Raw genomic sequence first — 15448 nt, forward strand, 5'->3', positions numbered from 1 at the left:
TATGCTCTGAAGAGATGCTTTAGTGCTGGGTGTTTTTATTAGTTACAGAGATAAGAGTCAAGGACAGATGTGAACCGCACCCAGATCATCAGACTGAGTGGGATGAAACAGACTTGTTTTGCAAACACACATTCTTCTAGTGTGCATCTAAACAGATAATAACGTGACAGTTAGTTAAAACAAGTGTGTATCAGATAATAACGTGACAGTTAGTTAAAACAAGTGACACAAGCTGAAGCATATCTTACATATCCACCCTGTTGTGGGTTTGAAAAACATCAGTCACATAGGCTTCCAGACGGCTTTACCTAGAGACATCAAACAGTCAAACAAAACAGGGCTGAGACCATGAGAGGGGGCGAAAACCCACAGGAGTGACGTGGGAAAAATTCCACCCTCGTCCCCACCGCTGGTGGCGAACACCATTCTGATCCATGATCTCAGGATTAATGTTCATTGTTAAAAGTGACAGTTCGTGAGTTGTGTGAGTGTCCAGTGTGTGAAGAAAGGTAGTGGTTTTGGGGTCAGAGGTTCCAGAACATGACCCACCGGTGGCACAGGACTTTTACTGTCTGTGCGGGGGATGTAAGGAAGGTGACAGGGGGTCTTCTGGTGGTGGGGCAGAAGGGGTTGTAGACATGACATATAGTTGGTAATCTGGTGACGACTGAACACGTAAGGCACCTATGATCATGTGATTGATGCCTTTTTTGATGCAGGGGGCCACACAGCAGCAGACCACCCCCAACAGAGTCAGGATGAGAAGGAAGGGAGTCACCAGACGAAAGAGTAGTTGTTGCCAGGTTCCTTGGAAAAACCAATCCCACCACGAGGCTGCGGGGGTTTCGTCTGCAGTCATGGCACCTTCCAGGTTCCTCAGCGACTGGAGGGAGTCCTCGATGGATTCTGAGCTGTTGTTGGGAATGTACGTACAACAGGTGGGGCCTACCATAGCGCACACACCTCCTGTTGAGGCTAATGACATATCAATGGCCATACGATTTTGAATAGCAAACTGTGCGGTTGCATAGGTGCGGTCATTCAATTTCGTGTCTACAGAAACGGTCAAATTCAGCAGCATGTGTAGACGATACTGCAGGGTTTCTATCATAAGGGCCTGTTTACCTACTCCTATATTAGGGAATAAGGCGTGTAATACTTTGTCTCCAGTAGACCAGTGTCTATGCGCGTGCGGGACGTCTGCGCCCCAAATGGGATCATTAGGTGTGAATGTTAGAGCACGGCGTGAACGGAGGTGGGGAGAAGTGGTTGGGCGTGTCATAACTACGAAGGAGCCATCAGTCACTGCAACAGGGACGCAAATGGCAGATACGTTAAATGGAGGTGTCATATATACTTTAGTGCCACATTTTAACCAGACAGAGTCTCGTGGGATTAGAGGTAATGTGGTTGTAAGGTTAACAGTGAGGGCACAGTGGTCGTTATCCACTGAAGGTATGATAACGGCTCTTTTAACGGGCCCAATGAGTTTGATACAAAGTGGGTAGCAGTGGGTGTAGCTCTTACAGGGGACTGAATGTGTGGAAAGATGTTTAGCTGGATGGCCCACCAGGTCCATATTACTTAATTTGGGCATAACGGTGGGACAGGTGGGGTTAGTAGTATTAGTGAAACAGTTATACACATCTAGTGCCTCTTTGGTAGGCAGTGAGGCCGATACTAAGGTGGGCGTGGTGACGGCAGAGGGCATATGGGAACATACATAGCAACTATCGTTTGTGACCTGCCTGGCGGCGTTCTCTACAACACGATACCATGAATTCCTACGGAAATGGTGATGTGTGTGCTCGTCATGTTCCATTAATAAAGAGAGAAGAGGATCATCTTCATTATTGCCAGAATTGGTGGTCTCACTACGCACCTGAATGGATTTCTTAATCGCAGGGGGTAAATTTGGGGCATTAATCTTAACGACCGGAACCGATTTGGCGGGGGTTAAGCATACATAAATTAGGAACCAGGGATCTGTGCCTGTAACATCAGGGCGCAGACGTATTGGCATGCAACCTGGTCTTAGTCTTACACCTGTGGAGTTAATTTGAAGGGTCACGCCTGTGTTATCTTTCCATTTTGCCAGGTTTGTAAACACTGAGGTAAGACTACGGGTGGTGTGGGATAACTTCCACCCCACCGTTCCTACTGTTGCAGTATGTAAAGGTACGTTCTCCCACGATTGATGCCACACCCCATGTTTCTCCTGTGTTTGTATATACCATTCATAGTCCTGGTAGGAATCACCCCACAGCCTACCACCACTATGGCTTTGGATCGTGAGACTCTTAAAAGGGATGTCAATTTTTACCACACGGTTGGGATCAACGGAGAGGGGGACGCAGTACACAGCACCAAACGCAAGTGTTGTGGGGCAGCGGCCTAAATATGGTCCCCATGGCTGAGCTATGAGGCCTCCATTGCAGCTGATGACCAACAGGAATCCCAAGAGGAGATGGAGTGGTCCCATACTTATGGTTCAGGAGTTGTATCTGGGGGAGAGGGTTTTTGTACCTTTTTCCCGTGTGACTGGTGTATCCAGGTGTCCCTTTCAGCTATCTTAAACGCAGTGGGTGTGGTCAGCAATACCGTGTAAGGACCATCCCAACGAGGCGTACACCAGTGTTTTCTCTTTATCACCTTCACCAATACCCAGTCACCAGGACGCAGGAGATCTGAAACAGGCAAGGGAGAACTGGGCAGATTATTTGCATTAACAACAGTTCTATCTTCAAACAGTTTTAGCATCCATTTTGTGATGAGATCTAGTTCCCCCTCATTCTCCTGCACCCATACCGACTGTGTGATGGGGAGGTGAAAAGGTCTCCCCGTAACTGTTTCAAAAGGGGTCAGACCTTGTGGAGTGGGCGTGATGCGCATGTATGTCTCGACTATACAAATACAATCTGGCCATGGTCTATTTGTTTGTTCCATGGTTTTCTTTAACCTTGACTTAATGGTCCCATTGTACCGTTCTACTAACCCAGCACTGGCAGGGTGATAGGCACAATGATGTCTCAGGTCAATGTTTAATGCTTGTGTCAAATGTGTGATTACAGCGTTCCTGAAGTGTGGACCATTGTCACTCCAAATCTGTCTTGGGATGCCGTGCTCTGGGATCACTCTGGTAAGGATTGCCTTTGCTACTGTCATAGCGTCATTATGTTTTGCTGGCACTATAATAACCCACTTGGAGAAAGAATCAATCATTACTAAACAATATTGGTATTGTTTATGTTTATGTAATGTGATGAAATCCATCATCATGACCTCAAACGGGTAGGTGCCTACTGGCGTCTTGCCTCTAGGGGGCCTCATGTTACCTTGAGGATTATGTTTACAACAGACAATACAATTCCTACAAAAAGTTTTAAAGTAGGTTTGTAGGCCCAGGGGCAGATGAAACGTCTGTCCCACAATGTCCATCATCCCCCCTGTTGAGACATGGGCAATCCCATGACTCATTCTAGCAGTAATTTCAAATAAGGCTTTTGGCAGGCACAGTTTTTCATTAATGCGATAAACCCCCTCTGGTGACAAAGTTGCACCGTCTTTTAGCCAGGTGTCTTTTTCTGATTGTGGTGCAGACTCATGCATTTCTTTGAGAATTCCCATGGGCAGACTGAGGGGAAGGTCATTCTCTGTGATATTAAGTATACACAAAGAGGACGAGTGTGCAGCTTTTTTTGCCTCGGTATCTGCTTTGGCATTTCCAAGTGAGATAGTGTCTGAATGACCTGTGTGTGCCTTGCATTTACAGATGGAGATTCTACGTGGGAGTAAGACAGCTGCTAAAAGATTAGACAATAGGGAGGCATGTTGTACTGGTTTGCCTCCCGAAGTTTTCATTCCTCTGCGTGCCCACTGTGCTGCAAAAGTGTGGACTGTTGCAAAAGCATACTGGCTGTCTGTGTAAATAGTTACATCCTGTTTTTCAAATAATTTACATGCCTCTGTTAATGCAACTATTTCTGCTGCTTGTGCTGACTGATTTCCTGCCAACTTCCCTGTTTTCAAAACTTTGTCAACTGTAACCACAGCGTACCCTGTATGATTGGTACCGTCTGGTGCTTTAGACGAAGAACCATCAACAAATACAGTAGTACCACTATCCAGTGGAAGGTCAGTTAAATCAACTCTGGGTTTACAATTTTTGGTCACCAGCTCCTCACAGACATGGGGGGTGCCCTCCTGTGCATGTGGCAACAAGGAAGCAGGGTTAAGAGTGTTACACCTTCTTATTGTCAAATGTGGTTGAGACAATAGGGTTTCTGTTAAATGTAAGAACCTGGCTGGTGAGAGAAACGACATCTTTGTTTGTGTTAATAGGATGTCTACAGCATGACTGACGAGGAGTGTCAATGGATGATACAATACGACCTCTGCTGAAGCGTGCACAGCCATTGCTGCAGCACACACCGCCTGAACACAATGTGGTAAAGCTCTCGCAACATCATCTAGCCTTTTAGAATAGAATGCAATGGGTTTTTGTTTATCTCCATATTGTTGTAAAAGAACGGAGGTCATGTGTCCGTCTCTGCAATCTACAGTTTGGAGAAAAGGTTTGTCATAATCAGGTAGGGCCATAACACCAGCACTCATAATGGCTTGCTTTATGGTCACAAAAGCATCCTCAGCTTCCTTTGTCCACTGCAACTCATTACTTAAGACTTGGTAATCAGAGTGCTGCAATACCTGCTGTAATGGAGCCGTTATTAATGCATAATCTAGGATCCATGCTCTGCAATAATTAGCTAGACCCAGAAAAGCCATCATCTGTCTAACAGTGTGTGGTTTTGGGGCCTGCTGAATTGCATCTTTTCTTACAGTGGTTATTTCTTTCCCTCTGGATGAGATGTTATGTCCTAAGAATGTGACCACAGGTGATGCATACTGTAATTTCTCCAGCGAAGCTCTGTTACCTGTTTTTGCCAAATGTTGAAATAATCTGATTGACTCACGTTTATTTTCTTCCAAAGTAGGACTTGCCAATAAAATGTCATCAACATACACCAAGATTTGTGTGGTTTCTGGGTGTGTGTGTGTGCTTAAACAGCGATTAATTTCAGCTGAAAATATAGTAGGGCTATCACTAAATCCTTGTGGTAGCCTTGTGTATGAGTATTTTTTGTTGTCATACGTGAAACCAAACCATCCTTGTGCAGTGGGGTCGAGGGGTATTGAAAAGAATGCATTACTCAAATCAATTACTGTAAAGAAATGTTGATTGGGTTTTAATTCATTCAACAGAGTGTGAGGGTCTGGGACATTGGGAGCGCGTGATTTAATGGCCTGATTCACCGCTCTTAGATCATGGACCATCCTCCAACCACCCTGTGGTTTCTTTACTGGGAATATAGGAGTGTTACACTCAGCATCATCATGTTCTCTCAAAACTCCAGCAGTTAATAAATCCTGAATTACAGGTTTAATGCCCATTTTGGCATCTGGTTTTAACGGATATTGTTTAATCCTGGGCCTGTGGGATGTGGCTGACTCTATGGTAACCGGAGCAGCTGTTGTCATTAATCCAACGTCAGTCTTTGATGATGCCCATAATGTCTTAGGTACATCAGGGAACTCGGTGGCTTCAACAACACATACAGCATGTCATGCACTCAAATGAGCAGCAGGGGGAGCCAAAGTACACCAGTTCAATGTCTGCTTCTTCACAAACCCACAGTATGTTCCTTTATAGGTTGACACATCACCCTTCTCCGCTCGCCACTCATCATCTGGTGGCAGTGCTTCCAGAAAGGCAACAGCATCTTTCCATTGTTTGTGTGTGGGTTTTTGCAGACAAACATGTGGGTGTGTAGGTGGGTTGAACGGTTTTAGTTCAGGAGGGAGTGTAACCCGTGCAACAATCCAACCATTAGGAGACCAAACAATATCACGTATTTGAATCCTTTGGGCTGGCAGCCTCATAAACCTGGCAACCCAGTCTTGTGCAGTTTTTAACCCCTGTGCCGTTTTATCCGGTTTTCGTAACCACGGATGTTGTCCAGGGAGTGGCCCATCCGGCCTAACGTAAAGGACTGTGACATGCAGAGGCCACTCTATTTGGCTGGTCGAGGGGACATTAAATGTCTTTGCAATACGGTTTTTCATGGCACACAAAGAATCAACCACAGACCGAGAGCCCTGAGTGATTGGATCAAGAGAATAAAATTTTGCTGGAGCTGAGGGACAATGAACAGCCATGAGTGGAAATTCATCTGATAATAATTTGGTTGGTTTTATTATTCCTCCTTGAGCGACCAGACTTATTTTTAGTTTGGCCAACAAATCTCTACCCAACAGATTAAATGGGCAGTTTTCACTAAGAATGAAAGGATGTGTTACGTACGAACCATCCTCATCTTTAATGAGTACAGGTTTTGACCATCTCTCATATTGTGGTTTACCTCCCACCCCCACAACACAAATTAATTTGTCAGAGGGATAAATGCCCTCAACTTTGTCTCTTAACACTGATGCATCTGCTCCTGAGTCACAAAGGAACTCAACTGGAGTTGCCTGTGGGCCTAAAAGTAAGATTCGTCTAGGGAATGAACCAACAGGGGTTGTTTTTGCTGCATACAGTGTATAATCGATCACCATGTCTGGGTTGAATCCATGTTCACTGGAGTAATCACATACATCATCCATTTCACACCTCTCATCCACATTAAATCCGATGTCCAAAGTGTCAACTTGAGCGGGCAGTTCAAACAATGCAGTGTGATCAGGATTGTACGGGGGGTCTCTCCCCTCCAGAATCTCAGGATTACACATGAGATTTTCAGTTACCAACTCATCCTCCCACTGACACTGCCTCTGCCCTGCCTCACGTCATTGTGAATCCCTAGGCTGGTGAGGGCGGTTTTGACCTAGTTTCTTTCTTTTCTGTGGACAATTTCTGGCTTGATGGCCTGTCTCATGACAAATAAAGCATTGTTTATTTTGTCTATCTATGGCCATTTGTTTTTCCTGTTCTGGTGTGCGGGTGAAGTTAAAGGTTTTCTTCCCCTGTCCCTGTCCCTGTTTCTGGCTCAACATGACATTACTCATGGCATCAGCTAAAACATGGATTTGGCTTTTCTGTTTTGCATCATTTTTCCTTTCAATGTTATCAGACGCATGTGTGGCCCAATCAATAACCTCAGGTACTGTAAGGTTTCGGTGTGTTACACAATTTTTCTTAATGAACCCAGAAATGGGCTCCAACAGCCCCTCCATAAGCCACATTTTTAGCTGGATCTGATACGGTGAGTCACGACCCTCATTATAAGGGATGCCACTGTTTGCCCTGTATGTTTTTTCAAGCCTTACTCGATATTCTACAGGAGTTTCCCCTTTCTTTTGTCTGCATGCTTTAATGGGGTCATGACTTGGTGGTTTGGTGAATGTCTGTCTTATGCGTGCACACAGCTGGTCTATGTGTTGATTTAGTTCTTGTGAACCCTGTGCCAGTATTTCATGTCTGTCAGTCCTCCCCGTGAAATTCCCATTTATTCTGGTGTATCTATGGGACAAGGTGAGTTTTAACACTCGCACAACTTCATCCCCATTCAGATTCCATGTCTGACATAAGCCTTTAAATTGGTCACAATAAGTGTCTGGATTTTCATCTACATCAATCATCCCTTTACAGGCCTCTAAAGCCTCCCCTTCAGTCCATGGGCGGTACACCAACAGATGTGCAGGGTGTCTTTCACCCCCGACATTTGCAGGGTCCATCAATTGACCCGCCTGTGGGTTTGCAACTTGAAACATTGGCAACACTGCTGTCGGATCTGGGTACAACTTAGTATGTTCCTCTTCTGACTTTTGTTTAGCTATTCTAAGTGAGCTACGGACGCTAGGAAGACCTTTCTGTTTCCCTTCCTTTTTCCTAGCCCCACTTTTCACCTCACAGTCAGCCTGTCCCTGTGCACCAGCACTAACATGCTCTCCCTCTGCCTCAGCATATTCCTTATCTTCCTCTGACTCCTCCTGCTCCTCTGCCTGAGCTCGTACAACAGTCTCATCGTCTGATTTTATCCTCACTGTAGCCACTACGCCTTTTTCTTTTTCTCTCTTCCGCTCCCTTGCCCTCTCGACTTGCCTTTGTCTTGTCTCTGCTGCATGGATCCACATCCATATCACCCTGATGTGATCTGTGTACAGTGATGCCTTTTCTGTTTTTAACTTTCTCAAAGCCTCCACTCTCTTTCCCTCATAGTATGTCTTCACTTTCTCTATACCTTCCTTATCCGTCAATGTACCAGAAAACTTGCATTTTGTGACCCAATCCGCAAGGTAACAACAACTCCCAGTACATTTTTTCTGCATAAATTTGACATCATTACTATCTAAAACAGCCTTCCTTTGTGCGTTACCCATGGTGCACGAAAAGTTACAACAACAGCAACAACAAACAACACACTGCAACAAGTGCAGCAACCTTCACAACACTCACAATACAACAAACCCAACACATTCCAGTCTTCCCCGGGACTCACCAATGGTAATTCCTTTAACCACTAAGACTGGACGTAAAATGTACTTTATTTACTCCACATAGATCCCACCCTACGTACTTTTGGGCTTGGGAGATATTGAGAATTGCTTCTCACCTGTTTTGGTGCCTTCCCTGGTTCGTAGGACCTGCCACTCGTTCTTCGGGTCGGCGCTGGGGCACCCTGTGACCGTCCCTTACAAGGGAGGGACTGCCGGCAGATTCTTGGTCGTGTTGCACCCGGCGTCGATCCAAAAGAAGAGATGTGAGATCCCGGGTTTCGGCACCAGAGAAATGTCAGGTCTAAATACGTTAAGACCACTGAGATTGCTCGACTGAATATAGTTTAACAAAACACTCAGGTTAGGCACCCTAAGGTTTCTATGAGAGTCCCCAAGGAGGAGTGGAGTAAGACTAGCTGCAGCTAGGAGAGATTCAAAACAAGAGACACAGACACTGGACTCAGTTTGTATGCTCTGAAGAGATGCTTTAGTGCTGGGTGTTTTTATTAGTTACAGAGATAAGAGTCAAGGACAGATGTGAACCGCACCCAGATCATCAGACTGAGTGGGATGAAACAGACTTGTTTTGCAAACACACATTCTTCTAGTGTGCATCTAAACAGATAATAACGTGACAGTTAGTTAAAACAAGTGACACAAGCTGAAGCATATCTTACAGGTTCTGTTCCTCACGCGTCTTCCTCCAAACTCTTGGACCTTGATTCCAGAATGAATGGCACACTTTACTTTCATCAGAAAAGAGGACACTGGACCACTGGCCAACAGTCCAGTCCTTCTTCTAAAAATGATGATTTCTTCACAGTATTCTAATTTTTTGAATTCCTGTTTTCGTGGGTTTTATGAGCTGGAAGCCCAAATTATGTAAAAATAAACAAATAAATACTTGAAATCGTTTAAACTGTGGGCCCTGAATCTATAATCTATGAAAGTTTAACTGTTTGAATGGAATTATAGAAATGAAACAACTTTTCCATGATATTCTAATTTTTTGTAAAGGGTCTGTATACATACACATATATATATATATATATATATATATATATATATATATATATATATATATATATATATATATATATATATATATATATATATATAAGGGGACCTAGACAACAGGGGACGCAAAAATCGGAAATATGGTACCAAATGACCACCATAGATGCTTGGGGATACACTGGTGGGGAAAGCAAAGGTGAAGAAGGCAGAATTCCTGGTGACACCAGAAGCAGTGAAGCACAACTGAGTAAACCTTTGTTTACATTTCTATAAATGGACTTTCAGAGACACCGTCCCCGTTGTTACATGTGACATCATCAGCTGTGTGTGTGTGAACCAGTGTGGAAGAGCAAACTAAAGACAATGATCAGTACCAGTTCACTTCCCGTGTCTGATTACTTGTTATGAGGACATAAACTGGTGCCGAGGTGTGTGTGTTCTTGTGGAAGTTTGTTGTTTTTGGAAGAAGCAACTTTAGCGTGAGTGTACAGAACCCAGAAGTGAGTAGCGCATAGAGAGCAGCGCTGCTGCGGGTGGAGGAGGTGAATTCTCCGCGGTGGACAGCAAACAACTATATGGTGGAAGGAGCTTCACTTGGTGCTAGCATAAACACAATATACAGGAACAGGGGGAGTCTAGCCATACACTTGGAACACCTGAATGAAGAGGAGTTTGGTAATATTGACGAGCATGGCATCCCCCAAAACCATCATGGTATGATGTGCTTCACTGTGAGTGGGTGTGGAGAGGGCTGGACCCAAAAATTCTGAAACACCCCTCTCCTATATTACTGAAGACTTGATCATTCGAACTGAGAGTGGTTACCACAGTCCAAGTGCAGCCTGCTCTATTGACTACAATGCTAACAAGACCTCAAGGGCCAGAGCCACACTACAAGGTGCCAAGAAGAGAAAACTACAATGTTTCAAGGAGGAGGCCTCTCTATGAAGAACTAAGGCAAAGACCCCGATACAAAATACTGCAAGCCAAAAGGTAAAGAATGGAAATGGTGATGATGAGCCTACAAGGCCCAGAGGATACGGAGATCATTTTCCCAGCCCATCCGGACTACACTGAACCCGACAATGACCGATTATTGACCTCTACCATCCTGACAGCCTGATCGGTGAAGAACCCATTATCTTCTCTGAACAACAAATCTGGATTTTGGACTACAAGAACTGCTGCAAGAAAGCATAACAACGGATGACGGTGCTTACCAGGATGATTGCCCTAAGAGTCATCCTGTTCGATTTTGGTGCTGAACCATCGACCCAGACTCATGTGTGGGTCCAGCACGGAACAACTAAGTTTGACCAGCTAAGATTCCACTGCGGAACAAGACCCAAATGGCTGAAGTGGAGGCTAAGATTGTGACCCCGATGCAGGAAAAAGTCTGTGCGGCTGAAGTAGGAGCTGAGGACGTAACTCCATTGCAGGACAAAGTCCCCGAGACTGAGATAGCAGCTGGGGCTGTGACTCCACAGCAAGCAGAAGGGGACGAGGCTGAGGAATCGGCTCTGCCATTACTGAACCACCCAGCAAGATATGCGGGAGGGAGGAGTGACCTTAAAGATTGTCGATAGTTACGAGAACTACGACGAGTGATTTGACGGAAGTGGACAATTGACCCATGGAGTGGGTCGGATGGCCAACAAGGTGAAGAACCTACTTTCTTCTCTAGACTACGAGATTGGTTTTCGAGCCGCAAGAACTGCTGCAAAAAAGTATCGCAGGCAGTCCAACCTAGGAGGGGTGAAGAAAAATAAAAGTCAAGAAGAGACCATTATTTCCCAAATACTGCAAGTTTCCACTGGACAACATCAGAATGTAAAATGCTTTGAAAGGTTAAACCTAGTCACAAAACATCGTCCTTAAGGCTAGAAAATCCAAGCCTTCAAAATTCTCTCAGCCTGGATCCAAGTGCACGAGATAAGGGGAGAAATTAAACCGTGAAGTGACGAGTCAGAGGTATGAAACTCAGAGCGGGGCTGCTTTGACCTGAGATTGAACAATATTCTGAGGAAGAAGGACGAGGTGTCACGATGAAGGCAAAACCAACTTAATTAGCCCAAGATAGTGTATCGGGGTATCAAACGTAACTCTTGGCTCTGTTAGACAGAGAGTTGGTCCTAGATTAATCCTAGAAGGGTTAAAACAGGCAGAATTTTACATACTAAACAATACCATATACAATGCGATATGTTGTGATATCAACAATTAAAAATGTCACCTTTACAAGTACAAAATGGTATAAAATACAATAAATTATTTTTTTTAATTACAAGAACAAGTAAATGGTAACTTGCTGTAATTAAAGTACAAATATCAAAAACAGGTGGTATGTTTATCAAACTGTCCACTTACATTTTTCAAAAAAGTGTAACTTTAGCTTGTACAACAGATTCAGATAAATTCTTAAATTGTTAAGAAAAAAGTAACCACATATAAATCTATTAAAGTGTCCAGTATGTTTTCGGAAAATAAAGTGCAAATCAACTTCCAAGATAAAAATCATTAACAAGTGAGGTAGTTTAACAAGGTCTGATGTGGTTCACCAACATAGACTGTAAAAAGAATGGACGGGACAAGCTCCCATTAAACACATGCATCATCCATAAAATCTGTTATGCTGTTGTATAATTCAGTTTTAGTTTGTTTCAATCACAATTTAAAAATTGCGTAACAAGACTGAAACAGGCAGAAGCAAAATGCTTATATGCCCAACATTCAAGTGAGTTACATACAAAAGAAATACAAGCATTTAACAATTACATTTGAGTTGCCTTTTCTCAAATAATGCAAAACATATAAAATATACAAATGCACCTTCTTTTATATATAACATTTAAAAAATGTCAAAAAAACACAAACATAAATCTCCTGCTTCACATAACTCTCTAAAATATATTGTGACATTTTCTTTTTGAAATTAAATAATGTGTCACTCATTTTTTTTTTTTCTTTATCAACAGAATTCCACAAATTAACCCATAGAACAGACAGACATCTTCGTTTAACTACTAATCTTGCTTTTGGTAAAATAAACATGAATTGATCTTTTAGCCTGTATTTGCTGGTCTGTAGTGTGAAGTATTTTTGAACACCTTCTGGATAATCAATTACTGGTCACCAAGTAGAACTGAAGCAAAAATGTTTTAATCCTACTGGGACCACGAGGCATTTAATTCACACCCTCATTCTCCTCCCATGTTATTTATTGTTTAAATGAATTTGCCTTCTGTTCATTAAATAATGTCATTTAATAAGAATATCTCTTGCAAACAAAGATAATCCAACATTACACATAAACAGGATTCATACTAAACATATTAAATCTCAGTTGGTATACAGGGTAAGGAACTTTATTTTGCTAGTTCAACAAAAACAGTTTTGGTGCCACAAAATATCCTCTGGTCTTCAAAACGCTGTGTGCTGTTGTTGATGTTCCCAGTGTCTCTCACTTGAAGATCTTGCCCTGATTGGAAGCTTTGCCCACATGCTTGAAGTCTCCCTCCCAGGCAAAGTATTCCTTCACCTTGGTCTGACACTCCTCAGGGTCTGGGTCGAGTTTACGCCACTCGTATGACTCGTAGTCAGTCGCCCAGTCCGGGTTCAGCTGAAAGAGCAATAAAAATACATTAATGGTACAAAATGTCCCATTCAATCAATAGTGTCACACATAATTTCATCAAAAAAAATGGCCCAAAAGTGCTTTTTCATTTTTCGCACACACACCGACTTAAATGGATTTATTGTTTTAATGAGAGAACATTTAATTTGACTATTTCAGCAGCTCAGTCGGTTATAGGCCTGTAAAATATTTAATGTATGAGTGGGAACAAGTTCAACATTTTCTTATTTTGTTTTATATTGTGAAACATCAGATTGTTTTTGATAACATTGTTTTACCAAACAGGAATTCTTCGTATGCTGAAATACTTACAGTGAAAGCCAGCTCCTGGCCTCTGAACACCCAAACACCAGAGATGCTGCTGTCGTTGTTGGTGCCAAACAAAAAAACACTGAGCAAAGGCCGTTTTCCTGAGCTTGTCCAACCGCTGAAACATGCCTGTGGACAGAAAAACATCCTGATCCATACAGAACATGACATACAACTACTAAACATACTTAGAACACTGATAGCAGGCATACAAACTACCAACCAATAAAAACCCATGAGCCCACCATCTCACACTGAAACACTTGTTTTTAATTCTGCACTCATGTGAGACATTGGTCACATTTCAATGTAACCACAGCATGAACCAGCCTTTAACTCACCAACACAGAGATGACTGGGATGAAAATGGTTCATTTCTCTTCCCCCGTCAGATTAAGACACTGTGCCACGAAGGGACACTGCCTTGCCCAATGACAGGGGGCACAGCTAGATTGGTGATACTTAATACCACAAGTGATACCTAAAAACCAAGTACTATAAATGTTCTACTGTATATACCAAGTTTTCCAAGGTATTGGTCTTGTTGTTCATTTAAAATTGAGAGTGACTTATACAGCAGGTTGACCCATCTGTGGATTTCATAGATAGTCAACAGTATCATCTAGCAGGTAAAAATGTAAAAATAAGACACTTTAAAACTTGCTACTGTTTTTACACACTATAACACTACATGGGACCAATTTCTGTAAATAATCCAACCTAAAAACAGACAAAAAGCATAATCTTAGTCATGACAAAGCACTTTGTTCAAATCTACATGTTATCTCTCTTAAAGGTTCAGTTTGGTGCATGTGTTATAAAAAATCCATTTCCATTACTGGGGATGAATAAAAACATTTGTAATATTTAAAAATTTTTAAGTTATTTTGCAATTTAAAAAAAATGTAACGAGATTGGGCCCTTGAGAGATAATCGCCCTGTGGTGTTATAATTTGAGAAAGAATAAAAATGAAAACATTTTTAATATACATTTTTTAACATCAATTACTAGATTTCAGGTGACCTCATTTGAATTCCTGGCGACCCCACATGGGGTCACGACCCCAAGGTTGAAAAACACTGCTGTAATGCGTTTTCTTGTATTTAATCCTCATTTAATTATCAGTGTTTTGCTTAATTATGCACATTTTATTTTCTTTCTTTGTTTAGCATCAATTGTTCTTTGGAGATTTTATAGTATAAGAATAAAGATCAAAGAGAGGATTCATCAATAAACATAGACAGATAGAGTGTGTTACCTTGTTCACCTGAGTGACCACAGCATCCACCACCTCTCCTTTGAACGGGCGGAACACGATGGCTTTGTTTTTGACTGGATAGAGAACAAAACCTCTGCCAGGCTGGATCATCCCTGCCCCAATGTTATCAATGGTGGTGACTGCTATGACAAAATGAGAGATATTAAAAGAAATAATACTTTAAATTATTACTTGCTATTATCAATATATGACAATGTTAAATAGGGATGTAACAATTTACTCAACTACCAATACGATTCGATACACTGACTGAGTTCACGATTCGATTCTCTCACGATTTATTTTACAAAATCAGACTGTAGACAAATGATGACTGAAAAATATTTTTTTTTCAAAAAAAAAAAAAAATAGTACTATTTTCTTTTATCTTTCATTGTCAAAAAAAAGTGTCTTGATAAACTATGCAAAACAATGCAATTTAACTAAAAATAAATCCTGAAGGAAATAAATAAATAGTGCAAATGGAGAAGAACCCTATTCATTTAAATTCTGGCTCTACAGTAAACTATGCAAAACTACATAATAGTTCATTTTCTTTTAAAAAGTGCAACTGGAAATGTATTTTGTGCCTTTTTGATGTTCTTATTGATTTTAAACAATTGAATGTTTTATCATGTAAAGCACATTGAGTTGCCTTGAGTATGAAATGCGCTATATAAATAAATTTGCCTTGCCTTGCCTTGCCTTAAAAATTGGACTTTAAAACAAATTC

At 42.0% G+C, this 15448-nt stretch overlaps 1 protein-coding gene across 1 annotated transcript; it reads right to left on the reverse strand.

Annotated features, from left to right (window-relative positions):
- Positions 1 to 12964: 12964 nt before the first annotated feature.
- Positions 12965 to 13704, reverse strand: LOC114470707 (elongation factor 1-gamma-like). The gene is made up of 3 exons (XM_028459052.1): positions 13690 to 13704; positions 13460 to 13585; positions 12965 to 13132 (listed from the first exon to the last, which is right to left on the reverse strand). Exons 1-3 carry the CDS (start codon positions 13702 to 13704, stop codon positions 12974 to 12976), a joined length of 300 nt encoding a protein of 99 aa, XP_028314853.1. The 3' UTR covers positions 12965 to 12973.
- Positions 13705 to 15448: the final 1744 nt, after the last annotated feature.

This window comes from Gouania willdenowi, chromosome 10, assembly GCF_900634775.1.
Source record: "Gouania willdenowi chromosome 10, fGouWil2.1, whole genome shotgun sequence".
NCBI lineage: Eukaryota > Metazoa > Chordata > Actinopteri > Blenniiformes > Gobiesocidae > Gouania > Gouania willdenowi.

Excerpts from the sequence above, each read along its gene's own strand:
- LOC114470707 (XM_028459052.1), bottom strand. Across the intron at positions 13,133-13,459 it reads GCCAGGAGCTGGCTTTCACT|CTGAACCCGGACTGGGCGAC; the intron begins GTAAGTATTTCA and ends TTGCTCTTTCAG.